The sequence below is a fragment of the Pristis pectinata genome, chromosome 11 (genome assembly GCF_009764475.1).
Source record: "Pristis pectinata isolate sPriPec2 chromosome 11, sPriPec2.1.pri, whole genome shotgun sequence".
NCBI lineage: Eukaryota > Metazoa > Chordata > Chondrichthyes > Rhinopristiformes > Pristidae > Pristis > Pristis pectinata.
The window spans coordinates 48,775,739-48,802,169 of NC_067415.1; the positions used below are offsets into that span (position 1 = coordinate 48,775,739).

The 26,431-nt window shown below is 38.8% G+C and overlaps 1 protein-coding gene across 4 annotated transcripts in view; it reads right to left on the minus strand.

Annotated features, from left to right (window-relative positions):
• Positions 1-1,186: 1,186 nt before the first annotated feature.
• The window catches only part of LOC127575929 (sestrin-3-like), a 102,900-nt gene continuing 77,655 nt past the window's right edge, over positions 1,187-26,431 (minus strand). For 3 of the 4 annotated variants that reach the window (XM_052026186.1, XM_052026183.1, XM_052026184.1), the window contains 4 exons: positions 13,901-14,019; positions 10,720-10,910; positions 8,257-8,401; positions 1,209-5,759 (listed from right to left, as the gene is read on the minus strand). In XM_052026186.1, the coding sequence (XP_051882146.1) occupies positions 5,673-5,759; positions 8,257-8,401; positions 10,720-10,910; positions 13,901-14,019 (542 nt within the window). In that variant the 3' untranslated portion in view covers positions 1,209-5,672. Of the gene's footprint in view, positions 5,760-8,256; positions 8,402-10,719; positions 10,911-13,900; positions 14,020-26,431 lie in introns of all 4 variants that reach the window. The other variant, XM_052026185.1, reaches the window with a different exon arrangement.

Consider the following 26,431-nt stretch of genomic DNA (forward strand, 5'->3'; position numbering starts at 1 on the left):
CACAGGGAATCACTGAAAGGAGTGCGGTGGTCTTGACCAGTGAGTTCATTCTAAAGGTGCAGGCAGAGGCACACAAGTTCTGGGCCTATGGTTTCCTAAATGTACTTTGATGTCATAAACTATATTATTTTTTAAAGAATGCATTGTTTTGAGAGCCAGCTAAGCCAGGAGTATGACACAGCCAGCCATCATCTTCTCATTTCACCATTTTCATGAATTGGCTTTGTTCTGGACTTCCCTCTGCAAACCAGTCCCACAACAAGTTTCACCTCTAAAAGGCCTCACCACTGCTGAGGACCTTAGAGGCTGGCTGTGTGTTGTAAGGTGGTCTTGGCAGATCTGTCAAGGCCAAGTATGGGCTACTTCTCTGTAGGTCAGAAGCAAAAATTGCTGCTGACTAAAAAAATCTAGGCCATACTTGATCTTATGGCTCCAAACTGTTGCACTACAACCAGGTACTCCACTTAGGAGTCTTTCTGCTTCCTTGTCTGTCATCCATTGACAACATCTGCATCAGCTTTTATTTGTATGCATTACATCACCCAGCTTCCCAGATCATCACTGCTTGGTTTCCATACGTACCACAAATGAGACTTTTTACAGATGCTATTTTAGATTAAACAGGTCAGTCTTAGCAGACTGCTCAATCATAAGTCACGTTTCCTACTCTATTCCGTCTTTGTCAGAAAAATAATCTACTTTTATCTGATAAGTGCTGTCCTACAACTGCTAACAAGGGAATGGATAAGGGCATCTTTAGAATTGAGTAACCCATGCTCATAACAGGACTTCCATCATGATGTGTCAGAACACCTATACAGAAAAGCTCCCCCTGTAGCCATTGAATAAATTTGACTAGTCCCTCAAAAAAAACTCATTTCCCACAATTAAAGAAAACACTTTTGATCAATTCTTCCAATCCCCACAGCATCAATCCATCTGTAATCTGCTTCAACGCCTTCCTTGAATTCTGACCTCACAGCATCTGCCCCACATTTGAGAGCCATACATTCATCCATGAACTCCCTATGCTCTGACATTGGTTGCTTCTCTTCAATTAGAACCCACTTATGAGTTTAGTCACACATCTTAAAATTTCCTTTTTTGTTTAGGTATTTTATCCTTCCTCTTTCATTAAGTACATTTGTCTACGTTTAAAATAAAACTGATGGACAAGAAATTTATTCCAGAAAAAAAGTTTTGTTTTTCCAAATTTTATTGAAACAAAAATTGATCTCCCTTCCTTCCCAATAACAACAATGAAATCTCCAAATATAAATGTGATTTTTCTTTACAAACCAACTCCATTGTTTCGTACCTATAATCGAACATCTTCAACCACAGGAATAAGTGCAGATTATCCATTGGGTAGAGTGTATGGTTAAGAATGCACTTGTTCCATTGTTAATCTGGTGTCAAATTAAACAAAATAAACTATCAGTCTCACAGTCTTGCTCACCAAAGCGCAATGCAAAATATCATTTGTACCAATAGTTTATGCCTTGTGTTTTTCCTCCATCTGATACAAATTGTAAATATCACTGGGGAAAAAAACAAATCACCTTTACTTAAATATCTATCACAACCATAGTCACATTTTCTGTATAAAATTAGAGGAAAAAAAGCAATTCAGAAAAGATGTCAAATAAAAACTTCTGCAAGAATTAACCGAGTAAAAATGAGTAAAATTCAAAACACCCTTTTTACTGCTGGTGACCACAGATTCACCATTCACATCTTCTATTTGCAGCTGCCAGGGATCATTTTCACCAGTAAGTGAATTAACAAGAGCGATGTAGAAAAATACTTCATTCCCACACATTAAACAAGATTTGCCAAATACCGCAGGTGCTACCTTCTGCATTTACAGTTGTTGAACCTTTTCTCAATGTAGCTTTCTTAAAATACACTGCAAAACAAGGTGGGTGGATCGAAACTGGTGATACCTGTTTCATGCAATACAATATTTTGCATACAAATTATAGAGCAACTTAATCATACAGTAACAAAGCACAAGACAGAAGCTTAGTATCACAGCTTTTTTCAATTATAAATGATTGAATGTGCATAGTACCAAAGCATCCAAGATTATTTATAATACTGTTGGATAGCTAAATAGATAATCACAAGATGATTTCAACATAACATAAAAATACCTGTAGTTTCTCTGTAGAAATCTATGAAGTATTTTTATTTGGAATAATTACACTTGAAAAGGCTTCAGTTTCTAGATGCACAATAGGAACATACATTCACTATTTTTCATTCAGATAATACTTAGTCATCCAGAAGGCATTGGTGAAGATTTCAAGTTTCAATTCCATTACTTAATTTAAATCCAGTTTTTTTTCCCCCCACCAGCACACATTAAAAGCTGGTCCATTTGGTAGCTTCAATATCCCCCCCTTAAGATGATACTTAAGACTCAACAGTTTTTGTTGTTTCAAAATAGAAAGCATCATTGTTATTTGGATAAGAATCAAATTTATTCATACTCTCATTCTTCATTCTACATACCAGCCATGAAATTGAAAAGCCTGCATTTATACATTAACTTTAATGACTTTCAGACATCCTGAAACATTTCATAACTAATGACGGACTAATGAACTACTGTCATAATCTATGGCAAGCCATGAGAAATTTGAAGGTTAGTTTACAACACAAACTAAAGCTCCAATGCACCTTAAATTTGCCTGTCTGGTTAAAGCAGCCAAGTACACCAGGCAATGGATGTTTTGGGTCCTGCAGCTCCAAGCACAATTATGAGCATTTTGCCTGATTGAAGGATTTAACTGTAGCCAACGCTTAAGAAAAACCTGCTAATCCCTCATGGATTGCACTGCACAATTAGTATTACATTTATGATTACTATCAAGTATTAAAATCAACAGAACCAATGGAGTTATCTCACACCAATTCTTAAGTGATGGCCGGTATTGATTCAGATCACAGGAGTGATCTGTAGCAAAGCACAATGAAAAAAGACAAATTGCCTCATTAAGTTAACCAGAATCCTTTTGACATTCATTTTTGAAATAAGAAGGTGGAACTTTTCTGGTCTCTATAAAGTGGGCAAGATTATGCTGGAATTTGTTGCTATTAATACCAAAGCTATACTTCCACTTTAAAATTAGGATTTCCCTTAGGTGGAAAGTTGTGCATTAATACAAAAGTGTACTATGGTTATTAATAGTACAAGTGAAGACATCCCTAAATGTAGTTGATCAACTGCAAATGCTGGTTTCAATGTTTTAACCCTAGCCTGGTGCATGGAGTTTAAATATTTGTGCGCAAAGTACACACTTGTATTATAATTTTGGCACAAGGTGGCACTTACTGTTTTGAAAAAGTCAATGGAAGTAAATACTTAGAACATCTGCACCATGTTTTTGAATTGATAATCCAAGCTAATGTATAGACAATACACTGAAGGATATTCCACGTATATCATTAAAGCATCATCTTTGCTCACACATTTTTACATCAAATCAGATGTCCTTTCATTATGCAATCTGTACAAAAAACAATGATCTGGTCATCCATCATTTTTTGGAAGGACTCAGTCCAGTGCACATCAGGCAGAGATTCTCCTCCCTACGAGTAGAGAAGTCACTGTCCTCTAATTAAACACTACTTCTGGGATTAATTTTTTCCAGTTTTAGGAATAATCCTGGAATCTCAGAATATGGCCAGATGGGAGGATAGGTGGGGCTCAACAAAGGGAGGACACAATAAAAATTCAGTAGTATTTTCATAATTGCCACTTCCAGCTAAATATAGACACCTAGCAATAGAACCACTTGATTCACTTAATCTAATATATCTAACCAAGATAGGTTTGCATCATTCAATGTTTTTTTTTTAAAATTAGCTCTAGTTGAAAACATTTATGGAAGCTTAACCAACACAATGACACAACATACACTCACCATGGTTAACAAGACTTCAATCTGCTTCCAAAAAAAAAAGCAAGAGGTTGTGCCTATGAAAGTGGGAAATAAAAACTCAAGAGAATCCTAGTTTGTCTTTGAAACATTTAAGAGTCCTTGCCCCAACACTGCTTAACCCTCAAAATATCTTTCAAAAGTTTTAACTGCAAGAGTACAATAAAAGAGCTGAGCAGGCATTTTTATTGCTCAAATAATGCTACACAATACTTAACTACTCCTCAGCAATTAGTGTTTTGTTGCTAACTGCAGTAATATGCACTCTAAAAAGTTACTTCTGGGATCTGACAGCTTCCATTGCCAAATAAGTATCATACAAATAGGTAGTTTGCATAACTATCACTGTTTCTCTGATAAACGGTGTAACACAATTTACCATTTCTGATTTTTTCATCTTTTATTTAGATTTTAAGGTAGATTCCAGTATTATTTCTCATTGTGCCAATATTCCCAATCAAAACAAGTTTCCAAAAAGATTATCATTTAACAATTGCCATACTGTTTTGCTCAGTGTCAGTTTGCATATTAAACAGTGGATCTCCCCAATTAATATTCATTAATGTTTTTGTAAGGAGGAATTAGTTTTGGTGAGCACTGGAATAATTCTCCTTTTCAAGCTGTAAAGATTTGTACTGTCAATTCCTGGGAGCACTTCTCCTGCTGACTTCAAACATCCACGCTACAAGAATCTACCCAATGTATCATCTAATTTGCAATGTTTCAATGGCCAGTTTGCTCAAATGTAAATTTGTTATTGCAATATTATTTCAGAGCATCAATTTGTTAGGAAATCATAAATAGAATGTAACCCAATGGCAGCAATGAGGGTAAATGAACTTTTAAGGTGGAATGTCAATATTTAACTCTTCTTTAAAAGTTATCTGCTAATTAAAAGAAAATCTGATCCATGTTTCAACAATGAATGGCTAAATGGCCATTAACTACTACCAATCTAATGGTTTAATAGTCCAAGCAAATCACATATGTATTCAATTTGCTCAAAGTAGTGTCATTTACCATAGTAATGTTTCTACAAAAACATTATTCTACAGATTACATTTCTGGACTATGTAGAATGGGAAGAGATACGAATAAAAGTGATTGTGACTAGAATACAATTGAGGGTGGTCAATATTTAAAGCAGAATTTCATAAGTTTAGGATAACATACACATAAACAAATACATTTATTTTTAAACTGTTCTCTATCTTTAGTGGATCCAGTTCTTGCATCAGAGATTAATTTAGCTCTTGTAGTTTAGCTTATAAAGGCAGATGTGCAAATAGAATTCAACTACAATGAAAATAAGAAAACAATTCATAGGAGGGTGAACAATCTCCACGCTAGATTTAAAGCAAACAAAACCTTATAGAAGTGTCTGCATTGTTGATTCACATTTTGGAAATTACCAAGATCCTCCTTCACCAGCTTTCTCTCACAAACCACTTCACATTTACACCTGACTGTAACAATTGCACAGGCAAACAGATTATCAATAGGCTGTGAATTTGGCAAGTAATATCAGTTGTAAGATTACTTTTCAGTGTTAAACTTTAGCAACGTTTCAGTTATTCTATAGTCAGCACAAATTGCACATAATGGCTAATGTTTTGGACAATGTTCTAGAATGGATTCATTGTCACTGCCCCAAAAAATACAGAATCAGCACTGGTTCAGCTTCCACTGTCAGCATGTTCTTGGAGAAAATATTTTCTCCTGATTTCAAGTCATGTACTGAGTTATAGCTCGCAGGGCATACAGGAGTTCTGCCTGCATACGTGCTTCCATCAACAGCAAATTAACGTGGATCTGAGGAAAATAAAAACAAACAAGCTTTTACTGATCATTTAGTGGGTTAGAAGTCATTCCTCATCTATTGTGCTGTTAAAAGGTTAGTGATGGATTGGACACTGGATGCTCCAGATTTCATGATCTCGATCTCAGGTGCGTCATTTGAGGGGACCAGATGCGAAAAAAAATTTCTCAATGTTTTTCCAGTAAAATTAAAAATGCCAATGAAACATGTGAAAAGTGCACTTTCATTCCAAATTACTTTTTTTTAAAATAAAGAGAGGAAGAAAGAAAGGGGGAAATAGAAAACTGCCTTTTCATCTCAAATTATGCAATAAGCACGACAAACCAGATTCCACTTGGATAACTGCATTATAAATTGACACTCTGACCTAAATATAAACTATAAATCAATAATAATGAAGAGAAATACAATCATTTATAAATTTTAATATTAAAAGGAATCGCTGATGCAAACTTAAGGAAAATCAAACATCTACAAAAATAACCAACTGTTTTGGGCTTTCATTCTCGGCTTTAAAAAATTTCACCATTTATTTTGCTTTTAAAATTTCTTCCATTAAGGGAAATGAGTAAAAAGTTATAACATACCATCAGTATCAGATCATAGGGCTCTTAAATCAAGGGCGTGCTTTAATTTCACCCAGGAAGTCACACACCTTCAGAGTACATCACTTAAGTACCACATAAATGGCAAGAGGAAATCTTGAGTTGGATTTCATCATCTTTAGCAATTACAGTAATCCAAGTATCAGCTTGCCACAGTTGAAGATGCTCTGTTGGGTCAGAAGGGGGGATTCCGGTGGGCAATCAGCAGTTGACAGCTGTTCCCAGCCAAGTGCTTTGAGCTTTTGCACATGAGAAAGCACAGAAGTTCAGACTGACCTGGAGGTGAGATGGTGATGTATCTGACCTGCCACCCGCACCAACCGCCACTGGTTAAACTCACCTGAGTCTAGCGGTTTTTATTTTAGATTTCCAGCATCTGCAATTTTTTTTTTAAATTTTTGCAGAGCAATAAACATGCTTTTTACATGACAGCTTTATGCTAGTGCTGGCTCGCATATTAGCATTTTAAATTATATTAAAAAAATAATTAGCATCAATCTGAACTGATTTTAAATGTTTCTATCAGAGGCAAGTTAGTTTCAAAGCCTTTAACAGCACGAAAGTTATCAGGGTATAAAGGGAAGGAGGCTCAGTGCACACCACCCAAGGCGAACTTGCCTAGAAGAGTCCAGTCCATCTTACTTGTGCCTCTTAGGTGTGGAGGGCAGGTCATTTGGAAAAAATAAACAAGGACGTGCATTATGAATGATGAGTCTGGGCAGTGGATTGGGACAGCCCAACATTTGCAACAGAGGTGCAACATTTTGAAAGGCTACCAGTCTAAATATCTGATAAGATCACTGTTTCAAAGAAAAACTCACTTCCATTTAAAGAGTTGAATTATGCATAAAATCTGGTAAAAATGTATACCAACTCTTGAGAATTTCAATGCGTCATCCCAATCTTTCTCCACGTATTTTCAAATAAAGGAACTTGAAAACTTTATTAGGAGGACCTTTGGTGCAGCTGTTCAAGGGTTAGCTCAGGGTATCTACTGACCTTGTGGGGTCATTGAATCAATTCCTCAGCACCTCAAGACACCAATGAGTTGCTGCTCTGGCATATTACAAATTTCAAAGAATTTCCATGCCCACAAAGATTGTCTTCATGGTAGAAAGGCCTGCTGACAGAGTCATTAAATCTGCTATCCACAGCAGTTTACTATGTTTCAGTAAACAATGCCACTCATTTTCAGTACTATTAATGCCAATTACAAGCACACACATCAAGGCATCAAAAAGAGCAATGAAGGAAACAGAAGAAGCACAAACGAGCTTTGAATTTACAGGATACTGTTCAATACTTAACACCCAAATATCAATGAATTTCAATTTTGCAAAGAATTCTAGGGTTAATAATGTGTTGGCTGGCTCTATTCTTAGGGAGCAGCACTGCAGTGACTCAAGGGACCTCTGAAGTGTGATGATGTATTGAAGATAACTGGAACTGGAAAGCAGTGCAAATTGTAGAGAACACTCCTTCCAGCCATTAATTTGATAAAACCATTTGCTAAAGGAAATTAAGAGTCTAATATTAGGACAACTGAGGTACTATTATGGTTTAATCATTCAATGATCATATGGGGCAAATCAAACAAACAGCAAATGCTCACCCTGCACACAACGGAGGCTGTATTTATGCTGAACGCTTAATTTTACAATCATGACTTAGACAAGGCACTGTAGATCACGTGCTGTGTTACCGAGTGAGAAAGCAATCCCCTCATAACAGAATGGGAGAGGAGAGAACTGGCGAGATTTGAAGTCTTAAATACAAATGAGAATACGTGAAAAGGCAATGTAAGTAAAATATTAACAAGAAGGAAGAACCTCCAACACAATAATTGGGGTCAGCAAGAAATACTTCCCAGCTTTGATCTACTCACCTTTTCAGAATGTTTGAATTGCCGCCAATAGCTATCATACATGCGTTTTGTGGTTCTTTCAGGGTAGCAGGTCACCGTCTTGATATAAACCTTCAGGCTCCGTTCTAGCAGCTGATTGACTTCACCATAATCATAATCATCGTATCTTTAACAAAAATAATACCAATCAATTCTAATTTTGAGATTTTTGTTTACATCTTTATAAAGATAGTAGCAATGTTAGAAAAATTAACACACTTAATGCAAATCTTATACCAAAAGGGAATAGATTTTGAAACAAAATCATGGGTGAACCATAGCACAAGGCATGAGGGGATTCAACAATCCCTCAGCGCGTTTTCAGGGCTGTAAGGGAAGGGCAGTAAGCAGAGCCTTGATGGCATCAGCTCATTCCACTGAACTCAGTCAATGAAACTGAAGTATTTACTGAACATCCTTCATTGCCATTGAACTAGTTGAATCAACTCTAATAACTGAACATTAAAATAGTCTGTTTTACTTTTGAAAAAAAAGTTCATTTAAGACTAATTTTCACTGTCAAGTTCTGGCAAGATAGTTCAATACGAGGACAACTGATTCTGCACTGGCTGATTTGCAAAGGTAGTAAGAAGTAGGAATACATGTAGACCTTACAGCCCCAAGCATGCTTCACCAAATCAATAAGATCATAGTCATTCTGATCTTCGGCCTCAATTCCAATTTTCTGCCACTTCCCTATGGCCCTCACTTCACATATAGTAGATATTTGGTCATCAGTCTTGCAAATACATAATGCTTAGAAGACAGTAAACACTTCCGAGCACACATCTAGTTAGAGCAGAAAACAAAAATGCAAGTACAGATTTCAAAAGGGACAACTGCGCTTGACAAATCTTATTAAATCCCTTAACATGGTAACAGATGTGTTAGACAGATTCATGTAAAGGACGTATTGTGGTTAAAGAAAGCTTTATAACAAGAATCCCAATGAGAAATTACTGCAGAAGAATAGGTATAATAGTCAAACTGAAAGTTGATTAGAACTAAACAGAAGTCAAGGATAATTTCTCTCCCACAATGGTTGAAAATTGTTAGTGGTGTTCCACAGAGTTCAATCTGTGGCCACTTTTTTTCTCCCACTGTGAACATCAAAGATTTGATCATAGACCTAATAAGAATAATGTAGAAATTTGTATTTATCAAATTTCACACATTTTAGTGAAATATTAATGGACCAGAGGGATTTTGGGGGAGGAGATACAGATTCAACAGACAGCAGCTTAGTTTATAAACCCATTAACAAAAAATTCTAATGAGTGCCTAGAATTTAATCCAAAATCCTCCCCCAAATACTGTGGATGTTGGAAATCCAAAATCAAAACAGAAAATGCTGGAAATACTCAGCAGGCAGGGGGGAGGGGGAGGGAAAAAGTTAACATTTCAAGCTGAAGATCTTTCATTACAATTGGGTTAGGTTAGAGATAAACATGCTTTGGAGATGCAGAAAAAGCAGGTCTGGGGAAGGGAAAAAAATTCAGACCTGATATGTTAATTCTTCTTTCCCCCCTCTCCAAATGCTGGCTGACCTGTTTGGAATGATTTCAGCATTTTCTGGTTCTTTTTTCCTAAATATTTATGGTAGTAAATATGAAAGCATCAATAATGATGAACCTACATAACTTGGTAAGATCCCAGGGCATCATTTGCAGCTTTTGGATTAGTTGTTCGAAGAACATTGGTACCACAGAAAATGTAATTCAGACTCACTAGAATGTTCCCATGTATGAAGAAATGCAATGAGAAAGGAAAATTTGAAATATTGTTCTGTTTTTCTATTACAATAGATAATACATAGTTGAGAGGCAGTTGAGCATATTAAAACTTTGAAAGAATGGTACAGAGTAGTTAATATGCAAACTATTTGCAAAATGTGAGGGACAAGATGTTAGATTATCTGCAAAAAATCTCAATAAAGGGCACAGGAAACCTCTCTACAAAAGTTGGAAGACTGAGAGCCACTGGTTGAGATGCAAGGTATAGCAACATTCAAGAGTACGTGGGTAGACAGTAGTAGATAGAAAGGATGCAAGGGACAGGGAATAGAATGGATAAACGTGATCAGACATTCCTGATCAATCGAGGCAATTGCCAACAAGGGCTGTTTCCACACAGTAAATTATACCTATTTCTTAAACAAATTGTTTAAGAAAAATTGTTTAAGAAAAATTGTTTAAGAAAAATTGTTTAAGAAAAATTGTTTAAGAAAAATTGTTTAAACAAGTCAGTATCATGCTTCTTAGATCTAATGATATTTTCAAACTATCAATTTCTAACTGCAGGTTTTCCTTTAGTATGCTTAATTGAGTGCTTCTCTTGTTTTGCACTATTCAAAATTTGCTCAAGATCCTGCTAAAGATTTAAGGCTTTAATACACAATTATTTTGAAGATGAAGCACTGCACATTCATCAGATATGAGGCCTCACCTTATTCCAAACATGCAATGAACGTAGTTCCATATAGCTCTTCTTAAGGTGGTTGTATCCACATCTTCATGTATAGCCATGGTGTTGTAGGTCAGGTTGCGAACCATGCGAAATTTTTCATCGAGCAATTGGCCAATATCAGAATAAAGACGATTAACTAAAGAAAAACCATGATCCTCCCAGGAGTAGTCCTACAGAGATAGAGAAAGAAAGGTGAAGAAAGATAAAAAAGAGAGGGAGAGGGCTTATCCCAAGAGAGATACACCAGAACAATGAAAAGCAACTCAATTTTTTTTTATTAGTCAAGGCAAGAAGGCAAGAACAAATCTTAACTTATGCTTGGACAAGGAATCAGCCAGCAATCTTTGCCAACCGAGCTTCCAGTATGATCCCAAGCAGAGGCTTCAGTTAGTAGGCTGGCTCTCAGCACATTGGCATATGCCAGTGCACTACAGGAGCTCTCCTTCCATAAGTGACCAGTTGTGTTCACAAAATGCTTTGACAGCTGATGAGGTCCTGTCCCCAGGTTTACTGGCAATCAAAGCCATCACTGAAATTGAACATTTACAAATGTCTGACATTCAAACATACATGAACTAAATTTGTTACATTTTTTTAGAATGCTTAAATGAAAACACACAAGAAAATGCTCTTAAATGAACTGTGAACCCTGTAGGCTGTTGGACTCCATGGGCACAATGCAGGGTAGCCAAGGGCAGAGGCAGCAGGCCAGCATGACCAAGTCTAACAGAAGTGCTGATGCCTGGGCACAGGAACTATACCAAAAGGTTCAAAAGATTACTCGTGTTCGTTCTGTTCCTGTTATGGGTCATCAAAACCTGTTTATAATAAAAAAAACTTTGTTTTAAACTTTAATTTTATACTGAATATTTAACTGTAGCCAGTGATATAGTGTCTCAACAGAACACTTCAAGCTTTATGCTTATGCAAGATACTTGATGGAAATGCAACCTGCCCAACTGTTTGTCCTTCCTATAAAACCTCAGGCATTAAATCTGAATATATTTGTGAGGGGCAGGTCGTGCCTCACGAGCCTGATTGAATTCTTTGAGGATGTGACAAAGCACATTGATGAAGGTAGAGCAGCGGATGTGGTGTACATAGATTTTAGTAAGGTGTTTTATACAGTTCCTCATGGAAGGCTTATTCAGAAAGTCAGGAGGCATGGGATCCAGGGAAACTTGGCTGTGTGGATTCAGAATTGGCTCGCCCATAGAAGACAGAGGGTGGTGGTAGATGGAGCGTATTCTGCCTGGAGGTCGGTGACCAGTGGTGTTCCGCAGGGATCTGTTCTGGGACCCCTGCTCTTGTGTGATTTTTATAAATGACTTGGATGAGGATGTGGAAGGATGGGTTAGTAAGTTTGCTGATGAAACAAAGGTTGGTGGTGTTGTGGATAGTGTAGAAGGTTGCTGTAGATTACAGCAGAATATTGATAGAATGCAGAGCTGGGATGAGAAGTGGCAGATGGCGTTTAACCCGGATAAGTGTGAAGTGATACACTTCGGGAGATCGAATTCGAAGGCAGCATACAAGGTTAATGGCAGGACTCAGTAGTGTGGAGGAACAGAGGGATCTTGGGGTCCATATCCATAGATCCCTCAAGGTTGCCACACAGGTTGATAGGGTTGTTGGCCTTCATTAGTCAGGGTATTGAGTTCAAGAGCTGCAAAGTGATGTTACAGCTCTATAGAACTCTGGTCAGACCACACTTGGAGTTTTGTGTTCAGTTCTGGTCGCCTCATTATAGAAAGGACGTGGAAGCTTTAGAGAGGGTGCAGAGGAGATTTAGCAGAATGTTGCTTGGATAGGAGACCATGTCTTCTGAGGATAGGTTGAGCGAGCGAGGGCTTTTCTCTTTGGAGAGGATGAGAGGGGACTTGATAGAGGTGTACAAGATGATAAGAGGCATAGATCGAGTGGCCAGTCAGAGACTTTTTCCCAGGGCAACAATGGCTAACATGAGGGGACATAATTTTAAGGTGATTGAAGGAAGGTATAAGGGGGATGTCAGGGGTAAGTGTTTTTTTTAAAAACACAGAGAGTGGTGGGTGCATGGAACGCACTGCCGGTAGAGGTTGTGGGGGCAGATACATTAGGGACATTTAAGAGACTCTTAGATAGACACATGAATGATAGAAAAATAGGGGGCTATGTGGGAGGGAAAGGTTAGATAGATCTTAGAGCAGGATAAAATGTTGGCATAACCTTGTGGGCCGAAGGGCCTGTACTGTGCTGTAGTGTTCTATGTTCTATATTTGCCATTTTGAATTGTTTGCTGGTCACAGGACATGGCTGATATCTTACTACATCTCACCTTTCCCATGTATGATGATCTGTATATTATACCTCAATTGATCTCTGAATTAAGGAGAAATTTGATCAGCAACTTTACTCCATTACTTCACATTCAACTCTCATAAAAACCCCTTCCCCACTGCCCGCACTGACCCTCCTCCTCCACTCCACACCGATTCTTACAACTTTGCAGGAATAGTTATTTAAAGGTGCCTCTGGATCATTAGACCAGGCTACTTAATTACTGGTTGAATAACATAACCATTGTGCTACTGTACCCAAAATAAACTGATGATGACAAGCTAGTCTGGTTCTCCTGGATTAAGACTAGGAGCACTGATGTTAGGCTGAAAATGCCAATAACGTTGTGGTTCGTGGGCAACAGTATAGCTGCATCCATTGTTCCTTTATACTGTGGCACTTAATTCAAGATCAGCAACTTTCAAGCTACTCCAGAGATTCACATTTCTCCGTATAAATGATGGTGTTTTCACTGGGCTCCTGATGTGATAATTTCATGGCCAAAAATCTACAGTGAGGGAGAGTTCGGATATTCAGTCTGAAATTGAATATCTGATGTTGTTCAAATGCATTTGTAATATTTTGCTCTCCACTGGTCTTTTCTATTCTTGATTTTCCATTCCTCATGTGTGACAGTTATCATGTTCTTTCTGAAAAAGACATTCTAATTGGGTTTCCTTTAATAATCTGAATATTGATTATTTTTTCCATTTGTACAAAGAGATCCTGGCAACTCCATCTAGACTACATACATCAGGCCATCATTCAAATTGCATCTTTTGTTACAGCTCTTTAAACACAAGAATCTATTTTTATTGCTCCCAAATCAGAGATAAATTACCTGTGCCCGGAATGTAGGAAGCTGATCATCTCCTCGTCGGGCAAAGTCCTTATACCCAAAGGTTGGGTCGTCTACATAGCGAGATATGCAAGAGGTCGGAATCCACTCATCTTCATAAGCTGTTGGGTCATTAAGTTCAATGCATAAGTAATGTAAGCATGAAGGACAAATTCAGCCTCTTCCTACGGTAAAGAAAACAAAAATGCAAAACCGGAAGGTTTTTTTGAACATTTGCGAGAAGGCAGCAAAACAAAAAGGGAGATTTTTTTTGACCAACAGTAATCTGGTTAACTCATAACCATGCAGTTAAAAATGATCAACGTGCTCAAGTAGATTTGAGCAACATTTACATCACATTGCAAATTTAAACACACAAGTTTTATTTGAAGAAGTAAAAAGGCAATTAATTTAACAGTTATACTATAGACTTGGGAATATTCATTACAAAATAGGCTTAGAAAAAAAGTGTTTCAATTTACTTTATCTAACTTTTTCCACAATACCAACTCAACATACTTCCGATTAGATGAGTTTATTATTCCTCCTGGAAATCAGTTCTACTCTTTCTGATCCCAGTGCTAATGATCCCTATCCCCTTTTATGTTATTATGCATGCACACCCTTTTCATATAGAGTGGCATGCAAAAGCTTGGGCACCCTGGTCAAAATTTCTGTTACTGTGAATAGCTAAGCAAGTAAAAGGTGACCTGATTTCCAAAAAGGCATAAAGTTAAAGATGACACATTTCTTTAATATTTTAAGCAAGATTACTTTTTTATTTTCATCTTTTACAAGTTTCAAAATAACAAAAAAGGGAAAAGGGCCTGAAGCAAAAGTTTGGGCACCCTGCATGGTCAGTACTTAGTAACACCCCCTTTGGCAAGTATCACAGCTTGTAAAATGCTTTCTGTAGCCAGCTAAGATTCTATCAATTCTTGTTTGGGGGATTTTCGCCCATTCTTCCTTGCAAAAGGCTTCTAGTTCTGAGAGATTCTTGGGCCATCTTGCATGCACTGCTCTTTTGAGGTCTATCCACAGATTTTCAGTGATGTTTAGGTTGGGGGACTATGAGGGCCATGGCAAAACCTTCAGCTTATGCCTCTTGAGGTAGTCCATTGTGGATTCTGAGGTGTGTTTAGGATCGTTATCCTGTTGTAGAAGCCACCCTCTTTTCATCTTCAGCTTTTTTTTTAAACAGACGGTGTAATGTTTGCTTCCAGAATTTGCTGGTATTTAATTGAATTCATTCTTCCCTCTACCAGTGAAATGTTCCCCGTGCCACTGGCTGCAACACAAGCCCAGAGCATGATCGATCCACCCCCGTGCTCAACAGTTGGAGAGGTGTTCTTTTCATGAAATTCTGCACCCTTTTTTCTCCAAACATACCTTTGCTCATTGCGGCCAAAAAGTTCTGTTTTAACTTCATCAGTCCACAGAACTTGTTTCCAAAATGCATCAGTCTTGTTTAGATGTTCTTTTGCAAACTTCTGATGCTGAATTTTGTGTGAGGACGCAGGAAAAGGTTTTCTTCTGGTGATTCTTCCATGAAGGTGATATTTGTGCAGGTGTTGCTGCACAGTAGAACAGTGCACCACCACTCCAGAGTCTGCTAAACCTTCCTGAAGGTCTTTTTCAGTCAAACAGGGGTTTTGATTTGCCTTTCTAGCAATCCTACGAGCAGTTCTCTCAGAAACTTTTCTTGGTCTTCCAGACCTCAACTTGACCTCCACCGTTCCTGTTAATTGCCATTTCTTAATTACATTACGAACTGAGGCAACGGCTACCTGAAAGCGCTTTGCTATCTTCTTATAGCCTTCTCCTGCTTTGTGGGCATCACTTATTTTAATTAATTTATTAATTTGCTTTGATAAGCAGCTAGGCAGCTGCTTAGAGGAGCCCATGGCTGCTGATTGTTGGGACAAGGTTTCAGGAGTCAGGGTACTTGTACAGCTTTGAAATTTGCATCACTTGGCCTTTCCTGACGATGACTGTGAACAAGCCATAGCCCTAACAAGCTAATGAAGGTCCGAGACCTTGGTAAAAGTTATCCGAGAGCTCAAATCTCTTGGGGTGCCCAAACTTTTGCATGGTGCTCCTTTCCTTTTTGCAGTCTAAAATTGTACAAAACAAAAATACACTAATCTTGCTTAAAAAGTTGAAAAGAATGTTTCATCTTTAACTTTATGACTTTTAGAGATCAGTTTATCTTCTACTCACTTAACTATTCACAGTAACAGAAATTTTGACCGGGGTGCCCAAACTTTTGCATGGCACTGTATATTTGATTTTATATCTTTGAAGTGAGTATATATATCTACTGTTGCCTCTTATAATTTGCCATCTGATAGATGATCGACAGGTCCCTATGCCACGACAGCAAGTTGCACAGAACTGAAACTACACCCTGACCAGCAGACTGTAAACATTGTAGTTGTGAACACAATTAATAAGGCTATCTTACCCAGCATCCCAGCAAACTCAAGACAATTTAAACATGATCACTATCAAGATATTTATTCAATCTTCTGGGTTACATGCAAACCAGCCAGCAGATGGTAATTATATGGCATTTGTTTAATCAGCAAATGTTTACATAACTTATTAATTCAAATATAGACTGTACTTGTATGGCAGAAAAATAAAGGTGCTCATATTTGGATTCACTCACACAACACATGAAAATCATTCCAGGGAAGTTCAGTTAATTGTTCATTTCAACCTGGAACAATGAACCATATTTTCCCCCCAAGGGTGCATCTTTCATTAAAGATGTCAGTGCAATATTAATGTAAAAGACCTTTTCTGCTGTAACTTGTACATGATGAGAGTCCCTCCATTCAATATGTTAATGATAGCAGGACTCATCAAATGAAGAGACCATTTGTCTGAACATTCCTGAAACTAACCATGGGAAAATGGATAGCCAATACTTAAAACAGACATGGGGATTAGGCAGCAAAGTGGACAAGGTACAGGATCAGCTATGATCTCATTGAATGGCGAATCAGCCTCAAGGTGTATGACCTGTTCCCATGTTCTCAAAGACCATAGAGTTTGCTGAAATTGTTTGTGCCACAATGGAGACAGTGGAGAAAGTATACAGGTTATCATGTTTCCCCTTCCATTTATAGGGACTTGCAAATTTGACTGTCAATTAAGGGGATTTGAAAAGATTCTCTGGAAAGGAGTGTCCTCATATGTGCCAGAACCAGAAACATCCAGAATCCCTTATAAAGAGCTTCAATAACTTGAATGAAAACCCTGATACTCTGTGGAGGGTGGCTGTTTGTTCTCTAATCAGGAGATTAGTTCTTCAATCAACATGCTCCACAATTACCTACATTAAATGACATCACCATAATCATCATACACTCGAGAGTTTTAACGAAGAGGCACAAACCCTTTCAACAGTCATTGAGATAATATTGGGATATTTTGGACATATTGCTGGTTTATTGAAAAAAGTTTTGCTTGAACTTTAATATAGCATCAATTTCTTTGACACTATATAAAGCTGCTGAAAACCAACTTCACACTGCTTTACAACAACTGAATCAGTTATTTTGTCTTCACCCAGCAGTACAGTGGGGGTAGGGGGAAGCAAAGTCAGTTCAAACAGAAACACTTTGTGGGATTAAATAGAAACCAAATGGGCAAGTGATTCCCTTTTGTACTTAAACTGACATAGTCCACAGTCGCTTTCTCAAATTCCCCTTGTGGCAGATTGGCACAGCTAATAGAGCTGCTACAGCAGCCCAGGTTCAAGTCTGACCTCCGGTGTACTCTCTATGGAGTTTGCATGTTCCATCACCACACGAATTTCACCCGGGTGCTCCAAATTCCTCCCACATCCAAAGACGCCGGGGTGGAAGGTTAATTGGCCACTGCAAGTTGTCCCTAATAGGTGAGTGGTAGAATCTGGGGTGGGGGGGGGGGGGGTGGTGGTGGTGGTGGTGGAATGGGAGAGCTGATGGAAATATGGCAACAAAACTGAGTTGGTGTAGGGTTAAGTGTGAATGGATGCTTGATGGTTGGCAAGAGCAGGCTCAGTGGGCTGAAAGGCCCTATTTTTTTTATCAGTTTGATCAGTTCAAATCAGAATCCACATGAAGCCTTTGGAAAGGAATGACAGAACAGCAAGCCTCTGCAGAATGAATGAAAGGCAAGTATGCCTAGCTAAATGCAAAAGTAGTCATCATTTTACTTCTTTCCCCACCCTCCCCGAGATGATTAATAAGCATTGTGCATCATATAGACTATGGAAAACAAAGTGGGGGAGAAAAGAAACTTCTTTCAACAATTTAAGAAGTTATTTTACCATCTTTCAACAGTGAACCTTGTGCATCCCATAAGCTAGAAAACTGAAATGAAGGGAAGAGATGGTTCCCTTTCCTCCTGGTACACCACAAACCTGTTTTAGCACCTGAGCAAAACTCCAGAAATTCCAGGGTGCCAGACGTGTATTAAGTCAGTGCCGTGTGCAGCTAGGGCACAGGTTGAGTGGCTGCCCATACCCATGTAGTGCAAGGATCCAAGCAAGAAATTCCACGATGCGGAAAGCCAAAAGGCTTTCCTTCATTAGTGACTACCACGATGGAGCTCACAGTGGAAATCAGTTGGGCTCTGGGTCACAAGGGTGTGGGCAGCATTGTGACAACGGGGCCAGAGCAATGTGATGGTGAATGGAAAAAGGGTCATCACTGGGAGAGGGGAGAGAGGCTGGAGGAATTGGGGATAGTGTTGGGACATAGTTCAACAGCCATTCAGGGGATCCAAGGGCATCAGCAGTGATTGGATGGGGCAAGGTAGGGGGTATGCAAGCATTTGATGTAGAATACCAAACCACTAACAAAAAGGTGCATTACTTACAAGATAGTGGTGGAGATATTGAAGAGTCCAGATCTTTTTCTTATTTTAGAAATACTGCTAAATTTGTTGCAGCAAATTTACTGTTCTCTATTGTAAGAGCTACAAGTTTGCAACAGAAGTTGTTGCCTTTTGGATGAATTGTATTGTTGCTGGTTCTTTACTAGAGCAAGCCAAATCTCACCTCACTGCTCTTGCATCTCTCTGCTGCAAAGTAGATGTTCATCTGCTTTTCACTTCCAAGATGTGACAGACTCTGCCTCTACTACTCTGTAGCAATGCTTAACCACCCTTTACTTTCAGAATCTCAGTTTCACCTGGTGCAAGGGTTAGATTCAGAAGATTGAAGTTTAAGGGGAAAGAACTAGAGTGGAGGAGAAATGATGGTGGTGGGGTGAGAATTCATTTTACTCGATTTTTAAAAAAATATTTAAGTTCTCTAGTCCTACCTTGTGAAAATTATTGAAGTGTTATGTCCCTCCTCAAACTATAATTTCCAGACCTTGCTATCAACATGATTTTATCAAATCTGTACAAGCTCTACAGCTTTTAATGTTCTCCCTGTTTTGAATGACATATACATTTTTGCATAATTCTACACAATTTCAACTTCAATCTATTGGAAAGTTGATCCTTTTTTCCTGGTTTGCTCATTGCTTTTTAATAGTTCAACATGCTCACTCTCCCCTTCCAGGAGTTTGTTATCCACTGAGGAATAAACATTTAAACTCAGGATTCCTTGTCCCAGCTTCAAAACACGCCTGCCTATACCCCTGACTACTGAATTGACCACAAATAGCATTCTCCTACTTCTTTCTCTAAGGAAACTTCTTTCTCAAACTTTGTACTTTAAGATAATGCAATATGACACTACTAGCCACTGGTTATCTTATACTTGCCGAAAATTAAAGGCAATTCCAATAACTGAGTTAATTCACCTGCTAGTCCTCTCTCCACCTAATCTGAAGTACAAATAAGCTTTGTGTTTCTGGTGAAGACTCTCCCCAATGCTTTTTATCATGTAGTCTTGCTTTTATTTGGCATTTCTAGGCAGGTAAAATTAGTTCTCTTTGCACAAGGATATAATTTTCCACATTTTATTTAAAATGGTTTTACTATCAGAAATGGATAATGCAAATGATAATAGTTCATTTGAGAAAGTAAGAGTATTGTGGCATTACTGGTTAAAGTGAACTCAGTCTGGAGCATGTGAAGGAGGAATGCTGAAGACAGGAGAAAGAAAAGGCATCTTATGTTGCTATATCTGAGAAATATAGATGAGAAACTTGGTTCCTTGTGATTCAGTTATATTAACTATGTATATATGGTTAACATAGTATACAGAAAGTGTGTAAAAAAGGACTTACCAGAAATGTGTTAAATTATTGCAGCTGTTTACATGTTCAAGCCAAGTGACTATTCATATTTGGGATGTATTTTGGACAGTTGCTTATTTTATTCCACTTTTGTTTTTACTGCCAAACACTGGAGTTCCTTATGTTTCCAACAATCTTGTGTTGCTCCTGGAATGTTGGAAGACTATTTTCACTTTCTTAGCAATTATAGCCCATTATAATGACCAGTCTTCTGTGGTTGATACTATTGCTTTCATACCTTAAATCAATTTTTGCTTTCGTAAAATAAATTGCCCCGATTGCACAAAAGTTATTTGTCTTTTCAAATATAGTCTTTGCTGTTATTTTGTCCTTAGAAATCTCAGTTATCACATTTGTTGTCATGCTTTAATGCAATTAAAATATCCTAGTTTTAATGTGCACCATTTCCAATTCTCTCTAATTGTGCTTAGACATTGTAGTCGACACAGTAATCAACTGCCTGTTCTGCTTCAGACATTTCTGCTCAGAATCCCTCTCCTCCCACCCAACACAAGCATAGAATTCCCCTGATCTTTCCTTTCCACCCCATCACCCTCTACATTCAATGGATCATCCTCCACAATTCCCACCACCTTCAACATAGGTTTCCTTCCTTCCCCTTTCAGCATTCCAAAAGGACCATTTCTTCTATGACTCCCTGGTTCACTCTTCCATCTTTGCTGAACAACATACCCCTTCACATGGCATCGTCTCACACAACTGTGGGAGATACAACATCTTTCCTTTTACCTCTTTTCTCTCTCCACCATCTAGGGAAACAAACAGTCCTTGCAGGTGAAGCAGCAATTCACTTGTACTGATTTAAATTTCACGTACTTAGTTCTTGCTCATTATTTGGTCTCCTCTATAGTGGCTGCCAATGCAAATTGGGTGACCAATCTGCAGAACAGCTCTGTTCAATCCACAAGGAAGATCCCTAGTTCCAGTTGCCTGACACTATAGTTCTCTATCCCACTCCCACACTGTCTTCTCAGTCTTTTGTCTGTTACAGTTTTCTAAAGCCCAACCCAAACTCAGTAGCATCCCATCTTCCTACTAGGCAATACTCCTCAGGACTCAACATTAAAATCGATGCTTTCAGATAACCAACCATTCCAGTCTGTTCTGCAATGTTAACTCATGTTTTTCTTCCCTAGAAATGCTACCAGATCTCCATAAACTACAGCATTTTGTATCTCCATTCTAGTTCTGCTTTTTTTGCTCCAGATTCTAGCATCTGCAGTCTCATATCTGTTTCTTTTTTAAATCTCCTCTTTTGTTCTCGTTCATCTGCCTTCATTTACAACTCTTCCTGAAAGATCAGCTGCAATTAAAAAGTCTTCACAAGCCTCTCACACCACACCACCACAGCATTCACAGATTCCACCCTATCACAGAAAAATCCCTCCAGCCCTTTCCCTTTTCTGCAACTTAAAATGGATTTGGATTTCTAACTTTTCTTACCACTGATAAATAGTCATTGATCGGAATGCAGTTCTCCACAAATACTGGAGACACAAGTAATTCTGCAGATGCTGGAATCTGGAACAATACACAAAAAGTGCTGGAAGAACTCAGCAGGTCAGACAGCATCCATAGAGGGAAATGAACAGTCGACGTTTTAGGCCGAGACCCTTCATCGGAGGGTCTTGACCCGAAATGTCGACTGTTTATTTCCCTCCGTGGATGCCGCCTGACCTGCTGAGTTCCTCCAGCACTTTATGTGTACTTCTCCACAGATACTGCCTGAATTGTCAAGTACCTCCAGCACTTTTGACTTTTTAAGGACGAGACAAGTTTTTGCTTTGAAATTATGTATTTGAAGTAATGCATTTAAGAATTTCAAATGGCATTGAATTCACTTTTTAGAATTTTGAATGTTTCTGATCATTTGGGACATTCAGAAGCGTTCCATAAAGGTTAATAGCTTAGAGAGCAAAGGCATACATCTTCCAGCTTTGCTGTTCATCCAGGTGTTTACTCAGCTCCCTTTCATATTTGAAGCAGCCAAGCAAAGGGCAAATGGGAAATCCATGCACAATGTGTGAATGGCAGGCCCCACTCTGCAAAATCCAGGTCAAATTCCTGTACAATACTCACCATTTGTACTGATCTGGATGCATTAAAAAGGAAATCCCCTTTAAATACAAGATAGCAGGGAGAATAAACAGGGCACCCACCCAAAGTCTGCTAGCGGAGGGGAGGAAGGTGAGGAGCAGAGCTCTCAGCAGAAGCCTAATTCACTTAGGGTCGAAAGGGAGCAATTATACATGAAGATTAACAAGGAATAGATAACTGTGAAACATCTACACTGCAAGGGAGCCTTTGCTGAAACTCATTGCGTGCATGATCTAATTGCTGGTGATTGCCAGGTGACTATGGCAATGTATCTATATGCACTTGGCTGGAGATATTTGCAACATCTTGCAGTGCCCCAAATCACTATTAAGATATCTTTATTAATCACATGTATATTGAAACACACAGTGAAATGCATCTTTTGCATAGAGTGTTCTGGGGGCAGCCCGCAAGTGTTGCCATGCTTCCGGCACCAACATAGCACGCCCACAACTTCCTAACCCGTACGTCTTTGGAACGTGAGAGGAAACCAGAGCACCCAGAGGAAACCCACGCAGACATAGGGAGAATGTACAAACTCTTTACAGACAGCGGCTGGAATTGAACCCAGGTCACTGGCACTGTAATAGCGTTACACTAACCACTACACTACCGTGCCTGCGTAACAGGTCACCAAAACTTCAAGAGAGCCAGCCAATTTAATTATCCTAGCCAGAAGCAAGCCAATGGGACAAGCCGACAGGTTAGCATGCTTCTACATGGGACAGGGTCTGAATTTATCCAGATCTTACATCAACTCTGCCTTACAGTGGAACCTAAAGGAATTCTACTCCATCAGCATCAGCTAGAACATAAATATCAGCAGCAAAGGATGCAGGTTGACATCAATATCTTGCCAGTTGGCAGCTTCCTTCTCCATTTACATTATAGCCTCCATGATTAGCCAAAGGGTGGAAACTAGGTGACAAGAGTTATCTGCCGATGACACGTCTGTGACTCCTGTGGTCAGTGTGCACACAACAACCTGAAACAGACATGCTGAAATGATGCCTCTGCCTCCTGAACCATGCTGGAGGAATCCTGCACCTGCTTACAGTAGTTGCTAAGATTTGAGGTGATCTGCTGCATAAGCTCAACATCACGTTAAGAAAGAAGATGACCTATTCAGTGCTTTTCTGCCCAGCCTGTCCACAAGGAACTTAAGACTGTGACATCTGCAGCACAAACTCCATCTCCATTCAACAGCAGTCCCAGACCTTACTTTTCTGACAGGTATTATCACAGAATCTGTTTGAACACTATGTAAAAAATTAAAGCCACTACACAATGTATGTTCCAGGTCAAAATTATAAACAATCATGCTAAGTTTCAAATAATTACTGTTGTACGTTCCAAATGCCTTTCCCTGTCCCATTGCCCCTATAGAGCATTCTCCCCAATGGCTGCAGCATTGTAGGTAGGCAGCAGCAGAGGAAGCTGTACATCACCTTGCAGGATAACTTGAATAGCTCTGAGCCTAGACGAGTCTAGCCTTCATTCTGGCACTGGCAACAGGAGACTATGCTAGCTGGCAATTGACAGCTAAAGACATTGGGGGAAGCAAAAGAAATGGGAGGACAAATGTCACCTTCCTGAGCAGACAGGAGGTCTGTGCTCCCCAAAGACACTGCTACTTCAGATCAGTGCGCCAGAAACCCTAGTAACTTGCTGTGGGGAAAATTGCCAGACTCTTGCTGTGCTGTGACCCCCTGTAAGCCCCTTCTACCAATGTAATTTCCAGCAATAAACACAATTTCCAGCCACAATGCCATTGTTGCTGGACCCAAACGTACTGGTTGAATTGGTCACCACTTCCATGCTGGACCCCTACTCAAAGGATTTGGTCAAAGGCCTGGGGAAGCATGGTGTTGGAACTCTCCATGCTTGTTGAGGCTCAAAACTCCCCTTGCAAATTCCTTAAAGGACCATACAGTCTCTGATAGCTCTCAGTTCCTAACCTAGAAAAATATACATTGTCTCGTCATCACTGCCACATAAAATAACATTCGGATAATTTGGCATCCTCAGGACTTTGGTGGAGCCAGACTGGCAAATTTTCTGGACTATTTTATATTACTCATATTAATATCAATACTTTTTTTTCATTAAGTTATTACACAGCAGTATAATAAATTTTGTAATGAACTGTGTTTAAAGAACAGAAAAAAACATGGCTCTGGTAAGTGTAAAAGGGAGCACAGGAAAGTGCCCTAATGAGAGAGATGCCAAACCATTGGAATTCCTAAACAATCATAGAGCAGATTAATCGGTGTTTTACTGTACATCCACTAATCTCATTTCCAATGTTCTTTCAGCAAATTGAAGTGCCCATTTTTCTGCCCTTGGCTTCATTCTGTAATCAGAGTCTACTTCTGCTTTAATTTGCTTTCGGCCATCACATTATTTTTGTTTAACTGATGACTGTGGAGATACATGTACTGTACGGATTAATAGTTTTAAAAGTGCATCCATTTAAATTTCTCTGGATAATTGTATTTCACAGCCAATCTTCAGTCCACTGCCATTAAAGTTTCACTGGTACTAACTAAAATCAAGTTAAATCTAACTGCCCACACGTTGTTCAAAAGAGGTCCAGTAACACATCAGCATCACACACCAGACTCAATACCTGGTAAGGGTTTCCCCTAGCATCTCCTGCAATAGATGCAATGAAACATACATTGATATATATTAACCTTATCTTTCTCAACACTAAAAGGCACTGTGGAAGCTGGAAATGTGAAGCAGCAAGAAAGTGTTGGAAATACTCAGGTCAGGAAGAATTTGTAGTCAACTCACTTTTCAAATCTGTTGACTATTTTGTCCCTCTTAAAATATCATTAATCATCAGCTTAAAGTGTATTTGAGAAATTAACAAAAGTGAAGACTCTCATTTGAAAAGACTCTAGATCAAGAACATTAATGAATACCAAAAATTTGGACTAATAGCTTGAATCATCCACCTCTCTGAATTATATCTTATTTCCAGGATTATTATATTGATTTGCAAAGAGAACTTCCGGCTCTCTTTTGCCCTTTTGAAAGCCCTCGTGTCCTCTCAATCAAATTTGCCTTTAAAATTTGAAGGACATTAGGTGGCTCTGGCTTCTTGCCATGTTGGGAGCACTTTCACTTAGCTGAGTGATCCTGGAGCTTACGCAAATGGAGGCTAACTGAAAGCTGGCAGGCACTCCATCTGTATCATGATGACAAGAATTAAACCCTTCGTATACTATATAATGCACTAGTTATTCTGTTTTTTGGGGTGGGGGTGCTTGGGGAAGGTGGGACCACAGATGCGAGCTGCCAGCAGGAAACAAAACAGACACATCCTTTTTTTTTGTGATAGGATCATATCCAGTGACGTTCAACTGGAATACCTCAAATTACAACTAGGCCTCCAAGCAATGTGCAATGAAATCTTTAGGGTAAGCCCTGAACATGAGAATGAAACTAGTTCCTCACCTTTTGTTCATTGTCCATCTATGTTTTTCCAAAACTTAATAGTACTTACTTACCACTGTTGTATTCAGAAAAATACAACTTCAAGTGAGATTTTAGATCAGTTCAGTTCTGAAGAGATTTTAAGCACATTTTGTGAACATATTGAAAAGCAAAAAAAATGCAGGTGCAGGAAATCTGAAATAAAAGCAAAAAAACGCTGGAGATACTCACCATTCATCAACCTGAAATGTTAACCGTTTCTCTCTCCACAGATCCTACCTGATCTGCTGAGCATCTCCAGCATTCTATGTTTTAACTGTATGAATGTTTTATTTTTAGGAATTGAATGTCAGTAAGCTGGTACCGAAAGGAGATTGCTGGAGGGAATCTATCTTGGCTTGCAAAGAAAATATTATTTTCTCCTAATTTCCCATAAAGGCATCGACTACTTGACGGGCTTTGCTTCCATAGACCAATGTCACTGTCTGTGATTTCACCCAAACAGTTGATATTCATTTGCCTTCATATCATGAGAATGTATCTTGACTAAAGTTCAGAGTTATACACCAAGAAAACTGGCCCTTTGGCCCACTGTATCTGTCCTGGCCATCGAGTATATACTAATCCCATTTTCCAGCCACTGGCTTGTAGCCTTCCATGCAATGGCTTTTCAGTTCTCATCCAAGTACTTTTTAAATGGTCCTAAACATACTTGACTTCATCACTC